General features: G+C 46.1%; 1 protein-coding gene across 2 annotated transcripts; it reads right to left on the bottom strand.

Annotated features, from left to right (window-relative positions):
* Positions 1–25,308, bottom strand: LGI3 (leucine rich repeat LGI family member 3). Of its 2 annotated transcripts, XM_053401337.1 has the most exons (9): positions 25,008–25,308; positions 15,536–15,607; positions 11,424–11,495; positions 10,109–10,180; positions 8,059–8,130; positions 6,519–6,688; positions 4,157–4,321; positions 1,507–2,329; positions 1–645 (listed from the first exon to the last, which is right to left on the bottom strand). In XM_053401337.1, the coding sequence occupies exons 1-8, from the start codon at positions 25,202–25,204 to the stop codon at positions 1,512–1,514; spliced, it is 1,638 nt and encodes a 545-aa protein (XP_053257312.1). In that variant the 5' UTR covers positions 25,205–25,308; the 3' UTR covers positions 1–645; positions 1,507–1,511. The 2 variants fall into 2 exon arrangements, with proteins under 2 accessions (XP_053257312.1, XP_053257313.1); XM_053401338.1 differs by lacking the exons at positions 1–645; positions 15,536–15,607 and having other exon boundaries at positions 1,104–2,329.

Below are 25,308 nucleotides of genomic sequence, written 5' to 3' on the forward strand. Positions count from 1 at the left end.
CAAAGTCACATATTTTAGTTGCATAATAAAATAGCTGCATATAGTAACTGTCTTCATATAATCATAAACCGTATGCATCAGTTGCACTATCCAGATGGATGTCTGGTCTCGATCCTGTGATATCTTCCAGCATATTCCTCTTAGTATGTGGAATAATGTTTTATGGACCCTCAGAAATCTGCAAATGAGCTTAGAAATCATGGGATTTCTGGTAAGGGTTGTGTAATGAATATTTATGTCTCTTTACTTGCTACCTGATTCCCAATCCAATCACCGTTATGTTTTCTAGCTCTCTGTCCACAACAGCTAGAAAGCGGCTTTCTTATGATGAGAGTTGCTGTAGGTTTAGAGGTTAATAAGAGCTAATGGACCAGTCAGAAAAAACTGGGATGTTAGAGGCACAGCTGGAAGTCAGCTGGGAGCTGCTGGTGCAGAGCCATAAAAAGTGTGTGTGTGTGTGTGTGTGTGTGTGTGTGTGTGTGCAGAATCAGGGTTTATTTGTTGCAAGGCAGGAAGTATGGAGCAAAGGATGTTGGTTCATGTTGAGCTCCCTGTTTAATGGATTGGAATGGATTGGCAGGGGCCAGCTGACATCATTTCTATTGCACTTTCATCATGGTTTGCACTGAGGATGCTATTCCATTCCTTAAAAAACAAAACAAAATTAAGTTTTTGGGAGATCTCAAAAGAAATGAAAGAAACCCGGGAGGAAAGGCAGGAGAACAGCGATTTGATCATGATGATGTTGTCGTGTGGGTATACTTTAAAAAACCAAAAGTGGCAACCCCAGAGGAAACCCCAAGTGTGGAACCATAGCATTTCAACTCTTACACGCTCAAGGGATCACCTTGAAGGAATGGGTTTCCCAAATCTAAAACCTGACTGTGCAGTCAGTCTGAAACGGGCCCCAAAATCCCCATTTTTCCTTCTCCATTAGCTAAAATCCATTAACTTGAGCACTTGAGCCAGTGTGTGGCAAGGACCCAGCTGTATAAACAAAGCCCTCTCCTTTATCAGTACGTGACACTTAATGGATGGCCTTGTCAGTTCCGAAGCGGAGACTGGACAGCAGAGCTGGGGCTTATATAACCTCAAGTGTCATTTCCAAGTGTGGTCATTATTCCGGGGAACTTCATGTGTCTGTTGTGTGTGTATGTGTGGAGAGAGTTCGGTGCTGAAATTTGGCAACAAGATTTGCGTTTCAACCGGCACGCTTGGCCAGCGTTGCATGGAGTTAATGACGTGAGGTTTGGGGTGTGTTATTATTATTGCATATACATCCAGGTCGACGTAGGAGTGTGTGAGTGTATGTTAGGTCCCTTTTGTGTTCTGGAGGAGCCTCTGCATTGAGGAGGCCCTGAGCTTATATCCTTACCGTGGAGAGAAGAAGGGTGGGGGATGAGTAAGCAGCCTTGCTCCAAGTGACTACAGTGCTCAGGTGCCCACCTCCAGCAGAAGTGTGTGTGTTTGTGTGTGTGTGTGCAGGTCGGGTTGGCAGTGACCTACCTGCCCTACAAGCTGAGGTCTACCACGATATGCTTGTAAACCAATGTGTTCCCCTTGAAGCTGGGCGCCAGCAGGATATCCATGTCCTCCAAAGGGATGGGGCGGAAGGCACGGGGAGCCTGCACAGAGAGTTCCTGGAACTTTGCAAACTTCTGCTTCTCTTCGTCCCACAGGTAGATGTGGGTGAAGGAGAAGTCACTCCCCAGGGCCATATATTGATGCTGGGACACACGGAATGGCTCCATCACCATGGAGCCTCGGGAGGGCAAGGTCTGCAGCTCCGTGAAGCGCAGGCCCTCCCACTTGACCACCTTGGAGTCGCCAATGTAGCGGCTGAGGCACAGGAAGTTGTCCCTCTTGACCCGGAAGTGCTTGACCATCTGGACGTCCATCACGTCTGCCACATCGCCCAGGTGGAGGAACTGCTTCTGCGAGCGGTTCCACTGGTAGATGATGGGGGCCTGGGAGCTGCTGGAGATGATCAGCCGGGGCTTGCCGTCAATCTCCAGGTACTCCACGTCGGTGTCACGGTGCCACGAGTGCAGGTCCTGGTGGGAGTAGAAGCCGTTCTGGTTCCAGCGGTAGAGGCTGGTGGAGCCAGCTTTGGAGCTGTCAGCAATGACAAAGAACCACTCGCCCTCGATTTGGAAGGCCTCGATATCGTTGGGCTTGCGGATCTTCTGGCTGTCAATGTCCTGGATCTTGATGAACTTGTCGATGTTGGTGTCCCAGCGGTAGATGTAGGAGCCGCCGAAGAGCTGGGCCACCACGACGTACAGCTGCGACTCGGCCACGATGGGCTTGCAGTAAACAGCTGAATGAGCTGCAGGAGAACATTATGAGGCATCAACACAGGAATAGGTCTGTTATAGGAATTCTAAGGTCATATATGCTTTTGAATTATGGTGCTGGAGGAGACTCTTGAGAGTCCCATGGACTGCAAGAAGATCAAACCTATCCATTCTGAAGGAAATCAGCCCTGAGTGCTCACTGGAAGGACAGATCGTGAAGCTGAGGCTCCAATACTTTGGCCACCTCATGAGAAGAGAAGACTCCCTGGAAAAGACCCTGATGTTGGGAAAGATGGAGGGCACAAGGAGAAGGGGACGACAGAGGACGAGATGGTGGGACAGTGTTCTCGATGCTACCAGCATGAGTTTGACCAAACTGCGGGAGGCAGTGGAAGACAGGAGTTCCTGGCGTGCTCTGGTCCATGGGGTCACAAAGAGTCGGACACGACTCAATGACTAAACAACAACAAAGATCTTATACTGTATATATATAAAATAAATGTTCATAAATGTACAAGGCAAACACATACATAAGTAAATAAACCATGTGTCTGAAATAGTACAGGAGAACAATCCTGAAGCCATTTTGACTCTCCTAAATTGACCTCAAATATTTCTCTGAAAGAGGAAGGAAATGGGAAAAGCTCTCCAATTGTCTTTGGACTGTACGGGCTTATAGTTCCTTGTAAATACAGTCTGGCAAGTATCTGTTAAGCTGAGCACATTATCAATATACATAAGAGATTCAGGAACTAAGTATTTACCATCTCAAAGGAATGGCCAGGCTACCAAGAAAAGGCAATCCTGGCAGACAGGAGAGAAGCAACACACTCAAATTTCTGCTTGGGACCACCTCTTTCTGTGATGTATGTATGATGTTTTGGGGGGTGGTCTTGGGCTACAGGGTGGGCAATTTCAAAAGTCTATATAAGAGCTTGCACACCAATGTTCTGGGTTCCTCTCCTCCCTCCTGTGTGGGGTGAGCGGGGGACCCTGTTGCAACAGTTTAATAAAGATCAGGCTTACTAGCTGCTTTGCTTCTCAATATTCTCTGGTTGGCCTCTGTTCTTTTCTCTGACCAATAGAAAACCTACATAAGGATTCTGTATGGGCTCTTGGATAGCCCATAAGGGGAAAAGGAGCAGGTTTTTTTTTACGTATATCGGTTGGAAGGAGACCCAAAGGGTCATCTCTTTTGATCCCTGCCCTGGAATGCAGGAATCACAGCTAAATGTTGCAGGCCACAGACTACACAGAGGGAGGCACCATAGAGAGAGGACTGGGAAATGCAGCAACAGCCCCTTCAAACAGGTTGCGATGAGGAATGTGGCACGCACCTTAGTCACCCCTGCTCTCTGGCATTTTTAAATGCATGATAAAAGACATGCATCTGTTGCACACATGCATGACAGTTTTAGGTGGACATTCTGCAAAGGCCACCCCCAGATACATCATACCTACATCACAGAAAAGGCGGTCTACAACAGAAATCTGAGTGCGTTGTTTATCTCTTGTCTGGCAAGTTACCTGATTGCATTATCTGGGTTTTGGCCACTTTTTTCTTATTATAACTACTTAATTCCTGAATCTAGGTCATGGGTCAAAGGCTCACACCCTGTTCATATCTTGAATGTGCCCTTAAGACAGGATTTGTGAGGACAGGATTTGTGAGGAAAGAGACAACGGGGAGGTTTCCCACTTTGACCTTGCAGAGAAATATTTGAGGTCAATTTGTTCAGGACCTTTTCTGTGGGTTTTCAGACATGTGGTTTATATATACAGCTATGAACATTTATATTATGACCTTAAAATTCTTATAACACAACTCTACAAATTCTATGGCTCCATCCACTGCTTACCAGGGATGCGGTCAAAGTCCCGCAGCTTCCGTTCGACATAGTCCCACTTGAGGATGCTGCAGCTGCTGGAACTGGGCTGGGCCAGGGCCACGTAGAGGTCGCTGGAGTACAGGAACGGCTCTGCGGACACAGACTGGAAAGGCAGGACCTGGTGCACCACGAAATCTGATGGAGGAAAGAAACAAAGAGACCTTGTCTGTATCCCAAACAATTCCTGCTGATGGCCTAAAAAAAGCCCTTAAATGGCTTGGGACCTTGGATACCTGAAGGGCCACATTCTACCACACCAGCCTGCCTGAACTCCATGGGCTCCCATTCCCACATGACATTAGACACTGGTCAGGAAAAACCTTCTTGATTACGATGTCCTATTTACATAGTATCCTCACCTCCGGGACATCAGTCCAGTGCCAGGGTAAAGTTCCTTACCCACCCATGTTTTGCCACATGACGTGTAGGTCGTTTATAGCCATGGTTTCATCCGCTCTGTTACATTTCATTGTTCTGTAGTGTGAACATAAGAATGTAAGAAGAACCTGTTGGGTCAGGCCAATGGCCCATCTAGTCCAGCACCCTGTTCTCACAGTGGCCAACCAGCAAGCAGGACCCAAGTACAAGAGGCCTCTCCACTCCTCTGGTCTTCAATAGCTGGCCTTCAGAAGCACTGCTGCCTCTGACAGATCATCCTGGCTGGTAGCCATCAACAGCCCTCTTCTCCTCCATGAATCTGTCTAATCTTTAAACGTCATCTAAGTTGGTGACCAGGGACGCGGGTGGCGCTGTGGGTTAAACCACTGAGCCTAGGGCTTGCTGATCAGAAGGTTGGCGGTTCAAATCCCCATGACGGGGTGAGCTCCCATTGCTCGGTCCCAGCTCCTGCCCACCTAGCAGTTCGAAAGCACGTCAAAGTGCAAGTAGATAAATAGGTACTGCTCCGGTAGGAAGGTAAACAGTGTTTCCATGCGCTGCTCTGGTTTGCCAGAAGCAGCTTAGTCCTGCTGGCCACATGACCTGGAAGCTGTATGCCGGCTCCCTCGGCCAGTAAAGCGAGATGAGCGCCGCAACCCCAGAGTCCTCCACGACTGGACCTAACGGTCAGGGGTCCCTTTACCTTTAAGTTGGTGACTATCACCATCACTGCCTCATGTGGGAGCAAGTGTCACAGTTAAACTATGCACTGCATAAAGAATAACTTTCTTTGACCTATCCTGAATTTTCTGGCATTCAGCTTCACTGGATGTCCAGTGTTAGGAGAGAGGGAGAAAAACGTTTCTCTATTCACTTTCTCCATGCTGTGCATCATTTTACAGAGCTCTGTTCATGTGACCTTTGCCTCTCCTCGTACCTAACCCTTTTCTCCAAACTGGAGTGTCAGGGATGTGACTGAGTTGGATGCCTGGGAAGAGTCTGACTCTGAAGATGAGAGAATGCGGTCACAAATAAAGCAAGAGTGGGTTAGTTTTACCCCCTTTCCTCCTGAGTTTCCAGTCGCAGATAGAATAGTAGATTCAGAAGGCTCACAGTCGGCGGGCGGGGGAGGAATCAGACGGCCTTCAGGGGGTTGCTATGCAACCAGAATTGAGGCAGCGTTTAGAAGGCTCTTCGTTTGAGAGTGGAGGGAAAGTCCATCCACCTTCCCCCCAAACCAGGAGGGCTGAAAAGGTTGAAATGCAACAGAAGTGCAAGGTAGGAAGGACTGGACTTTGGCGCACTTCGTGCTGTGGAAGGGGCGGAGATTCAGAGTGAGCAACTAGTTACTAAGGGAGGCTGGCTCAGTGCAACTCTCTCTGTGTTAACTGTAAATAAACATACTATAAACCTGCCAGAGGCTCATTCATTCATATTGAAGCTTGCTCGTGCGTGCCAGAGATCCTGACACGGAGGTTGGCATAGTTTTATAAAGTCACTCATGACACCTCTTATTCGCCTTTTCTCTCAACAAAGAAGTTCCAAACCAGGCATAGGCAAACTCGGCCCTCCAGATGTTTTGGGACTACAACTCCCATCATCCCTAGCTAACAGGACCAGTGGTCAGGGATGATGGGAGTTGTAGTCCCAAAACATCTGGAGGGTCGAGTTTGCCTATGCCTGTTCCAAACGGTGCAACTTTTCTCCATGCGAGAGTCGCTTCGGCCCTTTGATCATTTCGGTTGCCCTTTTCTGAACCTCCACAGGTTTGTAGTGAGACAGCCAGAACTGGACACGGTATTCCAGATGTGGTCATGGCAGCACAAATCTGCAGGAGAAGGGGATGGCAAGGCAGGATTCCTCCCCACACCCCCAGCAAAATCTGTAGATGCAGCGCTACTTCTGGGTGCCATTCTATTTCCCAGAAGGCCATGCAAACACCAGCTGTTCCTACCTGTGGTGACGCAGTCAAAGTCCTTGAGGGGCAGGTCCCGGATCTTCTGGCCTTGGTACTGAGCGGGGCTCCCACAGAAGACAGCGGGGATGCTTGTGTTGGTGCTCTCCATCCATTCCACTAGCCACTTGATGTTGCAGTCACAGGTCAACGAGTTGCCCCGGAGGTCACTGTCAAAGAGAGAGGCAATTCAGGAGCAATCACCTCCACCCACAAATTGGCTACCGTATTTTTCGCTCTATAGGACGCACTTTTTCCCCTTCAAAAATTAAGGGGAAATGTGTGTGCGTCCTATGAAACGAATGCAGGCTCCTTGACTTCAGCGATAGCAACGCAAAGCCTCCGAAGCGCAGAGAGAGCTCTCCCTCCGCGCTCCGGAGGCTTCGCGTTGCTTTCGCTGAAGCCTGGAGAGCGAGAGGGGTCAGTGCGCACCGACCCCTCTCGCTCTCCAGACTTCAGGGATAGCCGCCGGAAGCCTTTGCAGCGCAGCGGGAATTTTAAGAGCAGTCACCCAATCCAAAGGCAAGATTGCAAATCTGATCCAGCATTCTCCAACTACCGCTGTCCCCACCACTCTCCTCCCTAAGTACAGAGATTCCCTGTGCTTTGAAAATCTGAATAGGATTTGTTTGCTGTCCATCTTCACCAATGATAATGCTGATCTCATAATACATTTGCTTGTCAGGGTAGACTTATCCTGCTTAACTAGTTTTTTCTGTGGTCTTCTCTAATGCTACCACATAATAAACAAATAACTATTATTGCTGCCTGGAATGGCTCCAAGTGCAAGAAAAGCAAGACAAAAAAACAACCACCCTAGAATATTTGCTTTATGAAAATTACAGGATTTCAGCTGGAAGTTACAGGTTATGCCCTGATTGGAAATGAAGCAGTGTGACTACCCCAAAACTTTTTCATGTATTGAAATTAGTGTTGAAAGTAGGATAGCATTTGATCACCCCAACAGCATCATGGACACAAATAATAATAATAAATGCACAGTGAAAAGAATGTCTGCTTCATTTCCAGTCAACGCCCATCAGATTTCCCTGCTGAAATCTGATAACCACAAATGTTCTGGGTTTTGTTCCACTTTTACTGCGCTGTGGTCTCTATGGACAGCAATATTATGGTAGCCCAAGTCTGCTACTGATGCACTACTATTGTGTAAAGAACATGTCGCTTTAAAGTAAAGTTGGTTCTTTTAAGTCTCACTGATCTTGGAAAGGAGAATTGTACATATGCTTAATGCTCTCCTATTCCCCACAAATGAAATAAAATTATTTAACTGGGTGCCTCTTGCTGCTCCAAATTAAATTGGTCCATTCTGCTTGGCTCACCCATTTTCAGCAAGCCCTTCCCAGTCATTGCTTGGACTGTGGTTCATTTAATTACACTGGTGGGTCTTTCATAAATGGTGAAATTCTTACAGCTTGCCGTGAACTTGTGGACCATAAATATGGGAGGACATTGCAATATTTGCAATTGCAAAAGGTGCAGGGAGCAGAATTACTTGCACCGAAGTGGGAAGGAACCTTACAGGTCGCTCAAGATGTCCAGCGGTTTCAGGAGGCCTCTGGGCAGCGTCTGCAGATTGTTGTAGGCCAAAGATCTGGAAGAAAGGAAGACGTGAATGTTGGGTTGTGCCAGGGGTTCCCCTCTTTGCTGCTTTTGAGGAACATAAGGATGTAAGAAGAGCCTGCAGGATCAGGCCAGGGGCCCATCTAGTCCAGATTCCCATTCTCACAGTGGCCAACCAGATGCCCCAGTGAGGAGCCCACCAACAGGACCTGAGCACAAGACCCCTCTCTGTGGGATGTGAAACACAGAGCAGTCAAGTACAACATCCCTAGAGTGGACATAAAAAGGAGATGTCTGGACCAGCCAGTCGGAACTTCCTGTTTCCTCCTAGGCTGGGGCAGACTTCCTCTACATGTGACCAGATGTGGGCGTGACCTCACCTATGCAGATAACAAAATACCTCAGCGGAGGCCGCCATCTCTCTCTCTTTGACTACATTCGTCAAAGAAGCAACATCTGCTTAGCCTAAGATGCTCTCTTGGCTTGCAGCCAAAAAGGACAAAGGAGCTGTCTCCTTATGGGATAGTTTCCAGGTGTATATTACTTTTGTAACTTAAGTCTGCCTTCTGGGATCCATCTGTGAACAGAATGTGAGTGAGTAAACTCTTTTATACTGTTATAGTGTCGTGTCTATTTCTTTTATGAGGGACTAAAGAGGAAATTACCAGGTAACATTATAGAGGCTTTAGTGAGCCTGAGCAAACGCATCCGCTGAGCAAGTTTAAAAAAGGGAATGTTACTCTGCTAAATTGTATAACTTGTTAACACAAGTTGGAAAGGATATAATCAAAGAATATATCCTCTCCTGCATCCCTGAACATTCCCACACTCTCCCCTCCTGCCATTTCCAGCAACTGCTATTCAGAACCATAGCCGTTGTGGCTAGGAGCCATTGATAGCTTTTTCTTTCAGGAATTTGTCTAATCCTCTTTCAAAACCATCCAGGTTGGTGGCTGCTACTGCTGCTGTGGCAAAGGCAGACCCTCCCAGTGTCCCGATTATCCAGGGAAAGTCCTGGAATGTCAGAAGCCATCCCGGTTTCTGATTTGATCCCAGAAGCTCCTGCTTTTGGATGTCCCTATTTCCACTGGAGAAATGTCGGAGGGTATGCAAAGGCAAACTCTGCTGCTTCTACAGACACCATGTGACCCAGCCAACCCTCATGGACAAGAATCCTGCAGGAAGACGTTACAATATCTCTGTGGGCATAATGCATCCTGCCCTTCGCAATACAGAAGCTCTCCCCCACCTCCTGGACAGATCTAGTATACCTGAAGGAGCGTCTCCACCCCCATCGTTCTACCCGGACACTGAGGTCCAGCTCCAAGGGCCTTCTGGCTGTTCCCTCCCTGCGAGAAGCGAAGATACAGGGAACCAGGCAGAGGGCCTTCTCAGTAGTGGCACCTGCCCTGTGGAACGCCCTCCCATCAGATGTAAAGGAAATAAACAACTATCTGACTTTTAGAAGACATCTGAAGGCAACCTTGTATCGAGAAGTTTTTAATGTCTAATGTTTTACCATTTTTTATGTGCTGTAAGCCACCCAGCGTGGCTGGGGAAACCCAGCCAGATGGGAGGGGTATAAATAATAAAATTATTATTATTATTATTATTATTATTATTATTATCCCTGACCATTTGATCCATGTCTTCATGATCATCATAATTCATTCGTATGCTGCCTCCCCATAGTTAAAAACCATGCTCAAGGCGCACACAGTGTGAACAGAATTGCATAATTACAAAAATACAACAAAAGTAGTTATAAGCAATAAAAAAATCAAAATCAAAACACAAGCAACATAATTTAACACCTCCCCCAACATCGGGTGTTAGCCGCCCTGAGCCCGGTCTAGGCTGGGGAGGACGGGGTATAAATAAAATTTATTATTATTTTTCTTATTATTCTGGCAGGCACGTCCCACACTGCCAGGAGTGCACCAGTTACTCTTAGGTTGTCAGCAGCATGCAAGGCCAGTGCAGATGCTTCTGCCCAAGTGACAACTCACAGGTGTGTCAAGGACTTGAGCCCACGAAAGGCGTTTTTCGACAGAGCCTGGATGTCGTTGTTCTCGATGAACCTGAAGGCAAAGAGAAAGACATATTCTCACCCAGGGACTCCCATGCTTCTTGTAGGCCACCACCCCGCCTTGGTTCCATAAACTCATCCCTAATACCCACTACCCTATCCTTAAAAAAAGCATCATTCAGAACAGCAATTTGCACAACCTACCAAGGAAGATAATAAAATCTTGAATAAAATTCAAAACATTAGCAGTTAATTGCACATTGATTCAAACCCCCCATTAACTGTAGATTTAGTTTAATGAATTCAACAAAAACTATGAGCTTGACTGACACCAGTGGAATAAAAAATTTAAGGTCATATATATATATATATATATATATATATATATATATATATATAATGTTCATAAATGTACCAACCAAGCGCATACATAGATGTGTGGACCACATTTCTGGAGCAGCACAGGAGGACCGCCCTGAAACCATTTTGGCTCCCAAACTGACCAAATGTTTTCTCTGCAAGGAGGGAGGAGGTGGGGGATCCTCCCCATTGTCTTTTTGTTCACAAATCCTGTCTTTTAAGGGTATGTCTGTGTATGAATAGGGTGAGCCTGTGACATGGCTCAGGAACTAAGTATTTGTCATTACAAAAAACTGGCCAGGCTCCCCAGGGTATCCAATCAAGTAAGCATTAACAGGTAACCTGCCAGACAGGAGGTAAACAACGCACTCAGATTTCTGTTGTAGACCACCCTTTCTGTGATGCAGGTATGATGTTTCTGGAGGTGGTCTTGGACTCCAAGGCGGGCAATTTAAAATGTCTATATATAAGGGCAGGCACACCTTTGTTCTGGGTCCTCCTCCTTCTCCTGCGTGTGAAGGGGGCACCCTGTTGCAACAGTTCAATAAAGATCAGGCTTAGGAGCTGCTTTGCTTCTCAATATTCTCTGTTTGGCCTCTGTTATTTACTCTGATCAATGGAGAACCTACAAAGGACTCTATAAGGGCTCTTGTGTCCCCCATAAGGAAATAAGGGCAGATTTATGTTTATTACACCAGCTTTTGAAAGTCTGATAGTCATTGACACCCCATCCCCATCCCCCGCCAGCCCTCCACTGGCTGCGTAGGGATGGGCATGGCTGTAGCTGGAATAAGATGTGTGACCTTTGTTGTGTATTTTGTTGTTCCTAAGACTTATAAACATCTCCCCTTTCCCCCTGTTCCTGGCACTTCTTCCTACTACAAGTGTTGTCCCAGTGTGTCCCCTTGTAGAGGCTAGAGGAAAGTGGCCCGTACAGGTACTGCAGGTGGGAGAGTCCGGTGAACGCATTGTCCCCAATCAAGGAAAACTTGTTGGAATTCAATAAGCTGCAAAGAGAAGAGACACGGTGTTAAGGCAGTGAGAATGGGACAGTAAACCCTAGGAAAGCTTGGCTTAACATTTCATGTCAAATTCTGTGCGACTGCCATAAAACTGAGGGAACAAGCTGTACTACCAAAATGATTAATGTTTTAAATGACAATTTTAGGTTATATTTTAGTGATCAAGATTTAATGTATATTTTTAACTGCTGTTATATCTGAATTGAGTCTGTTAAACCCAATTGCAATCCAATGTATCCCTGTTGTGTTTTATGATTTTTCTGATATTGTAAGTGAGCCGGAACTGGTCTGTGACCGTAATAATAAAATTCATTCATTCAACATTTCATGTCACATTGTCGGGGTTGGACTAGATGACCCTTGGGCCCCTTCCAACTCTACAATTCTAGGATTTTGCTTTGAGTATCACAAGGAGATGGCTTCAGAAGAGGGAGAGATGGGAGCTCAACGCCTCTTAGTTGAGAGACCAGCAAATTTAAGCTTTCCTCCTCCTTTAAAAGGTAAAGGTAAAGGGACTCCTGACCATTAGGTCCAGTCGCAAACAACTCTGGGGTTGCGGCGCTCATCTCATTCTATAGGCTGAGGGAGCCGGCGTACAGCTTCTGGGTCATGTGGCTAGCATGACAAAGCCACTTCTGGCGAACCAGAGCAGCACACGGAAACGCTGTTTACCTCCCCGCCGGAGTGGTACCTATTTATCTACTTGCACTTTGACGTGCTTTCGAACTGCTAGGTTGGCAGGAGCAGGGACCGAGCAATGGGAGCTCATCCTGTCGCGGGGATTCGAACCGCCAACCTTCTGATCGGCAAGTCCTAGGCTCTGTGGTTTAACCCACAGTGCCACCAGCATCCCTCCTCCTCCTTTATTCCATCCCAGTTGCTCATCACATGAATTCTGCAAATTCATCACATGAATTCTGCGAGTACTTAGAACTCGCAAAAATGATAGAGTTAATAAGAAATCAGTTGATATATAAGCTTAAGAAAGAATGGGCATGTTTTAAAAATTCATTGAACAAACATGGTTCTAACAATAACACTTGGCTATGTTTAGACTAATTTCGCAGACAGAGGTATCCCAAGATGGAGACCAATAATTAAATGCAGATCAAAGATATCAATGGCTGAACTGAAACCAGAGAGCAGACAAGTCAACAAACCAACAAATTAAAAAAAGGGATTCAATCCAGTAGGAGGGACTTTGTGAGCAGCATACCCTAGTACTGGTTTGAATTAACAAAATAATGCCTTTTGTTTGATAGGTATTTTTAGTCTTGTAAATTTTTCGGTTTCACTGTCGTTCATTTTTCTTTATCTTTTTTTCTTTTCTCTCTCTCTCTTTATTTCTTTTATATAATACACATTTATTCTAGATGTTTGATAATTTGATAATGTATACTGTAATAACTACAGTGGTGCCCCGCAAGACGAACGCCTCGCAAGATGGAAAACCCGCTAGACGAAAGGGTTTTCCGTTTTGGAGGCGCTTCGCAAAACGAATTTCCCTATGGGGTTGCTTCGCAAGACGAAAAAATCTTGCGCGTCCCCGCGGGTTTTTTCGCTTTCCCCCCCTTTTCCTAAGCCGCTAAGCCGCCTATCAGCTGTTCCGCTGATAACCCGCTTAACAGCTGATCGCTGAAAGCCGCTAGACTGCTGTAGCGCTAATCCACTAAGCTGTCAATGGGCTTGCTTCGCAAGACGAAAAAACCGCTAGACGAAGAGAATCACGGAACGGATTCTTTTCGTCTTGCGAGGCACCACTGTATCTGTAATCTAGAAATATCCAATGTAAGTTGTGTTTTTTTCTTTGTTTTGTTTTTTGTATGAAATGTTTGTTTAATAAAAGTGAATAAAAATTAAATTAAATAAATAAATGTGTAACTAAAAAATAAATAAATTCTGTAAATAGGAACTAGTGCCTGGGTTTGTCCCCCCCCCCAATCCTTTTCCTTTTTGTGTTGTGACTTTTAGAATGTAAGATGTAAGGAGTGTCCTTATTACTGATATTTATAAGCCTCTCTGGGAGGGTTTTTCTCCTTACTTTTTCTGAAAAGCTGGGTAAAAATACTTTTTTTAAAAAATCAGTAAATGCTTGCTCCCACCTCGTTCAAGGTCTGATTGACATATTTAAGGTAAGGGTAGGAGGGGGTTTTTCTTTCTAAACTGATTTTCCAGTGACCCCGCAGGTGGTGTGCCTTCAGGACTGATGTCCTGCTCTGCACATTGCAGAATATTTATTTATTCATTTAATAAAATTTATATACTACTTGATCACAAAAAAAACCCCGCACTCAAAGAGGTTTAGGGGAAAAAGATAAAACAATAAAACTATAAGTAGGAAAAATGAACAACTTTAAGACTTTCAAAAAGTGAAGATAACAATAGAATAAAAACAGATTTAAACTTGCACCACCTTTCTAATCATCTGGGTAGGCTTGTCTAAAGAAAAAATGTTTTTAGCAGGTGCCAAAAAGTACAGCAAAGCAACCTGCATGGTCTCAAGAGGCAGGGAGTTCCAAAGTGTAATGGCGCCAATTCTGTCAACTGAAGCAGCCAATAGGCGTGTAGGGGATGAGGCTCTAGCCTAGAGAAGAAAGGTGCCAACTAGCAGCTCAGGTGATGCAGAGTTCCTCTCAACTTGTAAAGGAGCTAAGAACTTGCAAGGAATTCCAGTTCCACAAGAGCTATGCTCTGCTTTGACCTAGGAAACTTATCTCATGGGAAGTTATCTTGACTGTGAAAGGAACTCCAGCCAGTTTAGTTGAAATGGACAGAAGGAAAACAAAGGCTCTTGAAAACCAGATGTTTCCCACTCCAGTTGGGCACAATTCTATTAGTGCCTTGCCCTGTGGCATTAACTATACAGTGGTACCTCGGGTTAAGTACCAGTACTTAATTCGTTCCGGAGGTCCGTTCTTAACCTGAAACTCTTCTTAACCTGAAGCACCACTTTAGCTAATGGGGCCTCCTGCTGCACCGCCGCTGCACGATTTCTGTTCTCATCCTGAAGCAAAGTTCTTAACCCGAGGTACTATTTCTGGGTTAGCGGAGTCTGTAACCTGAAGCGTATGTAACCTGAAGCGTATGTAACCCGAGGTACCACTGTATTGCAGAGTCCAAATTCCAACCACTGCTGTTTCTAAGCTGCAAAAGTTAATGTGTCAAGGCAGAAAGGATGTCCTCTCTCATCTGCTGCCATGGAAAACTCCTGCCCTTTGTCCAATTACAGTGGTACCTCAGGTTAGAAACGCTTCGGGTTACAACACTTCAGGTTGAAGGGGCATATTACAATATAATTGTTCTATTATTACCCCAAAAGAGGAGGTTTCTACACCAACCAGAAGGACATGCTTAAATGTTACAGTGCAAATGGGTCTCTCGTTGGAGACAAAGCCCCATTTTATTGCTACTAGTATAAATCACATGTTTTACATTTGAACACGTGTCGAGGTTCATGGCGTGGAGAGGCTGGTGCAAGAAGGAAAGGGGGGGAAGCCCATGTAAGGACATAGGAAGTTGCCATAACTTTTGGTTTACAAGAAATCAGGTGGCTTACAAGAGATCAGGTGGTATTCTATTCTGCAAATCTATATAAAGGGGGCGCACCCTGACTACTGTGTACAGGTTGCGTACTTATCGCCCTGTACCTTTGTTCTGCATATGCACTTCAAATAAAAATCCTGTTAATAACCTGCAAGGACGTTTTGCCGCTTTGTGTGAATCTGTGCTTCAGAGACCCAATAGCAGATGTTGTTGGTCCTTCAAGGTTACAAACTCTGTTAACCAGGAAGTAGTACCTTGGGTTGAGAACTTTGCCCCAGGATAAGAATGGAAATCGCATAGTGGTAGCACGGAGGCAGCAGCGGGAGGCCCCATTAGCGAAAGGTACCACTCTACTAGCCTAGGCAGTCACTCTAATGGTAAAGTTCTTTGGCTGGCTAAGCAGCACTGTGACAACTCAGGGTAACAAGAACCCGCCTCCACAAAGACAAAACCTGGGGAAACAGACAGGCAGAGAGACATACAGGAACTGCAGGAACGGGAGGTGAGCGAAGGCGGCTTCTTTGATTTCGCTGAAGTCTGCATTTATCAGGGTCCTGCAGGAGAGGAGAGGGAAAGAGAAGGAAATGCTAAAATGTCTGCTGAAACAGAAGGAGGCAACTGAATCTCACAAAAGGATCTGTGCAGCAGTAAAAAGGTCCATACTTCCACTTGTCCTGGGCCTGCAAAGCACAGGAGTGAGTGGCGTTTTCCTTGCCCCACTCCTTTCCCTGGGAAAACCCATACTTTTAACTCTAAATGGGAGCGAAAGTCAATCTGGAGAATTGCCCTTTGCTCTGATTGAGCACTAAAGAGCAGTTTCCCCTGGGAAAGTTCACAAAACACCGGGACAAGAGAAAAGTTTTTCTCTATTCAGCACTAGAACTTGTGGACATCCAATGAAGCTGAATGTTGGAAGATTCAGGAAAGATAAAAGGTATCTTTTGTGCAAAAGGTAAAGGTTAAGGACCCTTGGACGGTTAAGTCTAGTCAAAGGCAACTATGGGGCTCCCTCACTTTCAGGGCGAGGGAGCCAGCGTTTGTCCGCAGACAGTTTTCCTGGTCATGTGGCCAGCATGACTAAACCACTTCTGGTGCAACAGAACACTGTGACGGAAGCCAGAGTGCACAGAAACACTGTTTAATCTTCCCACCGCAGTGGTACCTATTTATCTACTTGCACTGGTGTGCTTTTATGTTCCATCTTTTTCTTTGAGGATCTCAAGGGGGCTTACATTGTTCTCCTCCTCCCCATTTTATCCTAACAACAACCCTGTGAGGTCGGTCAGGCTGAGAGGCAGGGAGTGGTCCCCGGTTCACACCCAGTGAGCTTTTTTATTTGAGGTGCCCAGATGATGCCATTGTCATCAGAACGCCAACCTATCTCCACCCCCAACCCCATTTTGTTTCCCCATACTGGTAACAAACTGTGAAACCCCACCAATGCTTATGATCCTTTCTGGGGCAAATCTAACAAATTATTTTAAAATAAATAAAAACCCGCTATTGTTAACTGCTGCCTACAATCTACTTATTTGCTATGAAATAAAAAAATTAAGGTCATATATATATATATATATATATAGAGAGAGAGAGAGAGAGAGAGAGAGAGAGAGACGCGTGTGGCACTGTGGGTAAAACCTCAGCGCCTAGGACTTGCCGATCGCATGGTTGGCGGTTCGAATCCCCGCGGCGGGGTGCGCATCCGTCGTTCGGTCCCAGCGCCTGCCAACCTAGCAGTTCAAAAGCACCCCCGGGTGCAAGTAGATAAATAGGGACCGCTTACCAGCGGGAAGGTAAACGGCGTTCCATGTGCTGTGCTGGCTCGCCAGATGCAGCTTTGTCACGCTGGCCACGTGACCCGGAAGTGTCTGCGGATAGCGCTGGCTCCTGGCCTCTAGAGTGAGATGAGCGCACAACCCTAGAGTCTGGCAAGACTGGCCCAAACGGGCAGGGGTACCTTTACCTTTATATATATATATATATATATATATATATATATATATATATATATATATATATATAATGTTCATAAATGTTCAACCAAGTGCATACATAGACGTGTGGACCACATTTCTGGAGCAGCACAGGAGGACTGCCCTGAAACCATTTTCACTCCCAAACTGACCAAATGTTTTCTCTGCAAGGAGGGAGGAGGTGGAGGAGCCTCCCCATTGCCTTTTTGCTCACAAATCCTGTCTGTGTATGAATAGGGTGAGCCTGTGACGTGGCTCAGGAACTAAGTATTTGTCATTACAAAAAACTGGCCAGGCTCCCCAGGGTATCCAATCAAGTAAGCATTAACAGGTAACCTGCCAGACAGGAGGTAAACAACACACTCAGATTTCTGTTGTAGACCGCCCTTTCTGTGATGTAGGTATGATGTATCTGGAGGTGGTCTTGGACTCCAAGGCGGGCAATTTTAAATGTCTACATAAGGGCGGGCACACCTGGGTTCTGGGTCCTCCTCCTTCTCCTGCGTGTGAGGGGAGCACCCAGTTGCAACAGTTCAATAAAGATCAGGCTTACGAGCTGCTTTGCTTCTCAATATTCTCTGGTTGGCCTCTGTTATTTTCTCCGACCGATGGACAACCCACAAAGGACTCTATAAGGGCTCTTGTGTCCCCCATAAGGAAATAAGGGCAGGTTTACGTTTATTACACCAGCTTTTGAAAGTCTGATAGTCATTGACACCCCATCCCTAAGGGTCTGTCTGCGCTACTGACTTTATTTGCTTTTAATGCCACTCTCTTACCCTAGGAACCCTGGGAATCATAGATCTGGGGTGAGAGGCCCCCTTTGTGCAGGAATCCTTTGTGGAAAGCTAGGGCAGCAAACGTTAAGATAAAACTGATTTGCTTGCAGCGTATGGCTGGGCGTCCGATGTTATTCTCCTGACTGTCAGGCTGTCCTACATTCACAGATTTCATGTCGTCTCACTCACTGGCTACAGGCCAAATGCTAAACTGCACATTTTTCTAGCTGGTAGGCGTCAGTCATCAGAATCCTGATGGCAAGTGACTGAACCGTGCGGACTTGTTTAGCCTTTACTGTAGTTGTTATCTGCATATTTTGAAAAAGGTTGACTTTAGCTCTCAGTAGGCAGAGCCTGGGGGCCCCAATCTTGCTCCATTCCACACGCACCCCTGAGATTGATCTCTCCTCTCTCTGTCCTTCTTGCAGTTTCCCTTCTCTTTTATACATAAGCTGAGCACAGCCAAAGAAATATAGTCCCTTGGCAGAGAGGATGCATTTAAAGATCTCTCCATTTGCTGTGATTAATGAAGGGTGGTTGGAGAGAGGCTGGAAAAAACACTTAAACAAATCAATGCGGGCATCAGCCTTGGCACAAAGACAGAGCCAGACGCAGCAGTCTGGGAGAAAAGTGTTAGGAAATGCCAGAAATTCCCAGTGGGAATAGGATGGGGCTGCGGGGCTGCTGAATCAACTCGCAGTCCTAAGGCTTGGTTTCCAGACCCTTGGTCATCTTCGTCACCCTCCTCTGTTCCTTCTGAAACCTTGGTACCCAAAATAGTTTATTGCTTCCCTTGATCTTGACAATGGACTTCTGTTGATTCAAAACCATCTCTCTCTCACACACACACACACTTGCAGTTTGAAGTGGAATTCTGCCATCTCAGTTGATCACACCTTCGTTCTGCATAAATTGGAATTATCTCATCTTATTATGCGGGACACGGGTGGCACTGTGGGTTAAAACCAAAGAGCCTAAGACTTGCCGATCAGAAGGTCAGCGGTTCGAATCCCCGAAACGGGGTGAGCTCCCGTTGCTCGGTCCCTGCTCCTGCCAACCTAGCAGTTTGAAAGCACCTCAAAGTGCAAGTAGATAAGTAGGTACCCCTCCGGCAGGAAGGCAAATGGTGTTTCCGTGCGCTGCTCTGCTTCACCAGAAGTGGCTTAGTCATGCTGGCCACATGACCCGGAAGCAGTACACCGGCTCCCTCGGCCAATAAGTGAGATGAGCGCCGCAACCCCAGAGTCGGTCACAACTGAACCTAATGGTCAGGGGTCCCTTTACCCTTTACCTGTCCACAGTCTGAAGTGGCGTAGTCCAGAATAGGGGTGCCAACCTGTAAGATATGGGGGGCTGGCCCCCTCAACTATTTTACTGAGGGGCTGAAGACCCCTCAGCCCCTAGGAGTTGGCTCCTATGGCCCAAAATACTGCCACCTCACTGTGCCTGTTGTGCACCAATGTCTCTGATATTTATATATTTAACTTCACCGCAGTTTACAAAAAAAGATAGAACAATTAAGAATTAAGAAAAATTAACAATATACATTCAAGAAGTTAAAAAATAGTTTTTAGTTTAGTTTAAACCAGTTTAGTTTGGTTTGCTTTATAGTTAGACTAAAAGCAGATCAGACTTGCTGCAACTTTCTAAACACCTGGGTAAAGGTAAAGGTCAAGTACCCCTGACTATTAAGTCCAGTCGCGGACGACTCTGGGGTTGTGGCACTCATCTCGCTTTGCTGGCCAAGGGAGCCGGCCTTTGTCCGCAGACAGCTTCCGGGTCATGTGGCCAGCATGACTAAGCTGCTTCTGGCGAACCAGAGCAGTGTTGCTTAAACTTAAACACAAATGTTTTTTGCAAGCACCAAAAAGAGTACAGTGAAGGTGCCTGCCTGACATCAATAGGCGGGGAGTTCCAAAGTGCAGGTGCTGCCACCCTAAAAGGTCAAGTTCTTAAAAATGTGAAAGGGGTATTAGGAGGCACCTGCAACAGTGTCAATTTTGCTGCCAGAAACAGTTCGAGTGGGCACACACAGGGTAAGGCAATCTCATAGGTAAACTGGTCCAAAGTTGTTAAGGGCTTTATATACTATAATAGTACCACTTGAGAAAAAGGGATGCGGGTGGTGCTGTGGGTTAAACCACAGAGCCTAGGACTTGCTGATCAGAAGGTCAGCGGTTCGAATCCCTGTGATGGGGTGAGCTCTCATTGCTCGGTCCCGGCTCCTGCCAACCTAGCAGTTCGAAAGTACGTCAAAGTGTAAGTAGATAAATAGGTACTGCTCCGGTAGGAAGGTAAACAGTGTTTCCGTGTGCTGTTGTGGTTTGCCAGAAGCGGCTTAGTCATGCTGGCCACATGCTGTACGCTGGCTCCCTTGGCCAGTAAAGCGAGATGAGTGCTGCAACCCCAGAGTCTGCCACAACTGGACCTAATGGTCAGGGGTCCCTTTACCTTTACCTTTAAGGAGTCTCAAAGCGGCTAACAATCTCCTTTCTCTTCCTCCCCCACAACAAACACTCTGTGAGGTGAGTGAGGATGAGAGACTTCAGAGAAGTGTGACTAGCCCAAGGTCACCCAGCAGCTGCATGTGGAGGAACAGGGAAGCGAACCCGGTTCACCAGATTACGAGTCCACCACTCTTAACCACTACACCACACTGGCATATGACAATAAAAGAGACCCTGGCTCTACATTAGGAATACCGTATTTTTCGCTCTATAAGATGCACCAGACCATAAGATGCACCTAGTTTTTGGAGAAGGAAAACAAGAAAAAAGGTATTCTGAATCCCAGAAGCCAGAACAGCAAGAGGAATCGCTGCGCAGCAAAAGCAGTGATCCCTCTTGCTGTTCTGGCTTCTGGGATAGCTGCGCCGCCTGCATTCGCTCCATAAGACGCACACAAATTTCCCCTTACTTTTTAGGAGGAAAAAAGTGAGTCTTATAGAGCAAAAAATACGGTAATTTTCTGACGGTAAAAGCCACTTGGATAGTGGGACAGACTCCCTCTGAAGGTGGTGGACACTTCTTCACGAGAGGTTTATAAAACAGAAGATGGATGGCCACCTGTCAGGGATTCTTTAGCTGTGATTTCTGCCTTGGAGTTGGAGTAGAGGGCCCTATGAGTCCTGGTTCTGTCTCTTATATCAGCCTTTGCTTGCCTGGTGCCTTCCAGATGTTTTGGACTACAGTACACATCAGCCTCAACCAGCATAGCTGCGTGACGCTGGTACCAATAGGAGCCAGCTCATGCAAGCTGTGGCTGATGGGATATGTTGTGCAAAACATCTGGTGAGGAACCAGGCTGAGGAAGGCAGCCTTGTGCACTCGCACATACTCCAGACTTCTCCATTCAACCCACAAGCCCCATTTTGTGCACACAAGTGCATAGATCCACGCCACCAGTTTTACACACCTGAGTGTGCGCACCACGTGAAGCAGGCAGGCTCTAGAGCGGCACGTTCATATCGTGCTTCTGAGCTTTCTTCCAGACAGCTGGCTGCTGCCAGTGTAATGAATTATTGCTCTCCTGTTGCAAGCTGTAAGTGGAATTTCAATTGACTTTCCACACCTTCGGGGATTTTGCACTTCCACACCAGTAGATAGGAGAGGAAGATGCAACTGGGTTAGTAGGGTGGGGGCAGGGAGCTCTAAGTGATCCTCACATAAATAAGTAAACTAAAACCTCCATTATTTATTTAGCACTAAGCATTCTAGTGTGGTTGCCTATTGCTACCCATGAAATGTTAAAACACAATGCAGATTAAAAAGTGTTTAATTAGCACAAAACCAAATCAAACCAGAAAATCATGTCTAAAACGGGGCTGATGGAAAGAGTTTAATGTTTAAAATCAGCACTATAGTTTTATAGTACTATATCAGTGGTACTATAGGCAGAAATGAATTTTAGCACAAATGAAAAGATCGATTTAAAGCAATTAACGGGCTTTGAAATGGTGTCCAGGAAGGTGTTTTGTCTATGAAGACAACATAGAGTTCCTTTCACTCTTTTAAAGGGGGTCTTAAAAATGTATTGGTGGCTTTTAGCTCATGCTGTAAACAGAAAAGCTTCTCTCAACACACTACTCCAAGACTAAAATAATGATTTTTGGGAAACGCAGCGCTCAATATAAATGGGGTTTGGATCAACATGATTTACAGCAAACTCGCTCCTTCAGATATCTCGGAGTCCTTTTTAGTGAATCATTGTCTTTGAAGTGGCATATTCAAAGCACAGAAAGCTATAGGGACACCGATGAAGTTTTATTTTACGGAGCGTGGACAGTTGTTTCTTCCAGCATTGAATCTTTTTGGTAAGCAAAGTGATCCCACAAATGCTGTATGGAGCTGAAATTTGGGGCCACAATGTGAACTCTACTAAAGGGTTAGAAACAGTTCAAAATCAATTTCTTAGGAGATAATTCTCTTTACCCAGCGGAACAACAGCTGCACTTCTACGTATGGAAACCAGATGATCAGAGAAAGACTGCATCCCATTCAACTATCTGAAAAGACTTACTTCCTGACCCTGCGAGGTTTTCCAGCCCTGTGCTGTATGGGGAACAGCTCTGGTGGAAATCAAACGTTCAATGTCTCCTGGATTACTATTGTGTCCATGAATTGAACAAGTTTTTGAATATGGACAAGCATCCACTAAGGCTCTAGCTCTACTGGACAGAATCCGGACGGGACCTACAAGAGATTAAATCTTCCAAATGTTCTCTGTGGTTCCCACTCTTAAAACGGGGCATTTTAGAGCCAGCTATTTGTCTAAAAAACTCTTACCTGATCCATTAAGACCTGCCTTTATTGAACTGTGTTTCTAAGCAATGCCCTCAGCAGTGCTGGAAGGGCGTTATAAGATTTCATACGTAGACTCTGTATTTGTGGGCAACCACATACTTCATTATTTGTTATATTGCACAGAACCTAGGAGATGTTTTCTAAATCCCGTTTGTTCAAGAAAGCGGTCTCTAACCCCTAGTAAATTGGTGAAAATGTATAATTCGAAATCAGACACATGCTGGAAACGTAAAGAGAAAAAGGGTACATTCTATCACATGGGTAGGCAAACTAAGGCCCGGGGGCCGGATCCAGCCCAATTGCCTCCTAAATCCGGCCTACAGATAGTCCTGGAATCAGCGTGTTTTTACATGAGTAGAATGTGTCCTTTTATTGAAAATGCATCTCTAGGTTATTTGTGAGGCATAGGAGTTCGTTCATTATTTTTTTCAAAATATAGTCCGGCCCCCCACAAGCAGAGGTGTAGTACCCGGTGTGGAATTTTTTTTGTCCCCCCTTCCCCCCACATCGACAGCTCGGGGTAGGCTTGGGAGTCACGGGCGGGCGCCAAATGTCCGCACCCTTCCTGTGCCTCTGTGCCTCCATCCCTGCGACTCCCAAGTACCCCAAGCCATTGGGGGAAGGGGGGAAACTATTCTGCTTTGTTGGGGTGCTGGCAATATTTTAAATTTTTAATTTTTTTTGTATCTAGGACATATGGGGATTGTTCAATTCCGTTGCATACATTTTAGCACGTTTTCATTTATTGCTTGCAACTACCTCAGTTTTAATTTTGTAATTATGCAAATCTTTTGATGTTGTAAACCACCTGGAGCAAGGTTTTAACTATGGGAAGGTGATGAAGATGCCCCTCCTATGTCAATCTGGTTTTCTGGATTTTTGCTTTAAAGTACAGAGCAATGCAGTGATGCGCATTAATGCTTGAATTGTCCCTGTGCAACAAAGGAGCGATGTAAGAGCAAGCGCTGCACCAGTTCCACCCAGCTGACATTTAATATGGATATTCAGTTGTATTTATGGCATGCAAGCATCCCACATGCTCAGATTGCACCATGGAATGGCTGTGCACACTTTCCCCCCCCCCTGAGATTCCCACATACACAATCATGTTGGCTGGAAACTTACTTTCTTTAAAAAAGGAAAGGAAAATCAAGATTTGTGGGGTGCTGAATTTCGTTTATTTATACCAGTGCTTAATAAGCGTGCTGCAAGCTCACATGGCTCCAACTTTTCACTGTGCATGCATCATGTTATTGCACACTGCTAAGAAATGAGAAAATGGGGGGGGGGGGAGAAGACCCTGTATGTACTTGGTACATATTACAATTTGTGGTGGAATTGTAAGCTGGTGCAAGATTTTTAGAATTTAATTTTGACAGAAATGATAAATATTACTAAAGAAACTCTTGTTTGCTGTCCAAAATGAATGTTACTGGATATTTTTGATGATACTGGTGCAGATATGTTGTCAAAAGAATTGGTCTTTTGCATGATCTTGGCAGCTCAGACAGTAATTGCAACTCGGTGGCAAACAGCCTAAAATCTTACACTTTCCACTCACTCTAGAATATGGCTATGATGGAGAAAATTATTCATAATCCCCACCTGATCACTGCAACGAAAAGCCTGGTTGAGCTTTCACAGCTCTCACACCACAGAGAGAACTTCTATATCACCTTAAGGTTTATGATATAACCAGTTCAGCTTCACATCATTAAAGGCAGACGAGCCAAGCGAGTGTCAAGAAGCAACCAAGAGGTTTGGCTCTATAAACCAACACAGCCACTGCCTTGCATTTGCATGTAGAGCTGCCATTAAGGATCATGTAGCCCGGCTGGTCTTTTCACCTGCAAGAAGCCATCTATAGGCATAGTGGTTAGTGTTGGACTAGGACCTGGGAGACCAGGATTCAAATTGCCACTTGGTCACGAAGCCCTCGGGCCAGTCAGTCACTCACTCTCAGCCTAGCCTACCTTACAGGGTTGTTGCGAGGATAAAATGAGGACGGTGAGATTTATGTATGCCACCTTCAGCTCCTTTAGCAGAAATGGGATGTGCATGTAATTAATCATCATCATCATCATCTATAGAACCCCCCCTCTTTCTTGAGGAGCAAAGGAGCCATTCCCCAGCTGGGATGCAACATCTGGAAAAGGACTTTCACAGGAGACCAGTCTGAAGATGCAGACCTTTGCTCCCAATGCTGTCTGTGCTCCCCCGAGCAATCTAACCCCTCACTTCTGACCCCTCATCCCTGACATCTGTCTCTTGGACACCAGCCGGCCCTGTTCCACCCGGGGACACCATCTCCACATGCTCCTGAACCCCTTCTGCATAGCAGGCCGTCACCCACCCACCAAGAGCCAGATGTGCGCCCTCCCCAACCCCCCATCCACTTACAGCGAAATGACATCCCGCGGCAGGCTCTTGGGGACGGCCTTGGAGTCGACGCAGAAGGCTGTGTCTCTGGTGCAAGAGCAGCTGGGCGGGCAGGGGGGAGGCCTGGGGGCTTTCCGGCAGGTGGCGGGCAGCCAGAGGCAGGCCAGGCCCAGGAGGAAGAGGAGGAGAAGCTGCCCCAGCCTCTGCAGCTCTGCCATGGCCTTTTCCTGGGGGAGAACCAGTCCTCCAAGGCTGGGGAAGGTCTCCCCAGGGAGAAGCGGGCGTTTGCAGCAGCAGCAGCAGCTGAGGAAGATGATGCAGG

Source organism: Podarcis raffonei, chromosome 8 (genome assembly GCF_027172205.1).
Source record: "Podarcis raffonei isolate rPodRaf1 chromosome 8, rPodRaf1.pri, whole genome shotgun sequence".
NCBI lineage: Eukaryota > Metazoa > Chordata > Lepidosauria > Squamata > Lacertidae > Podarcis > Podarcis raffonei.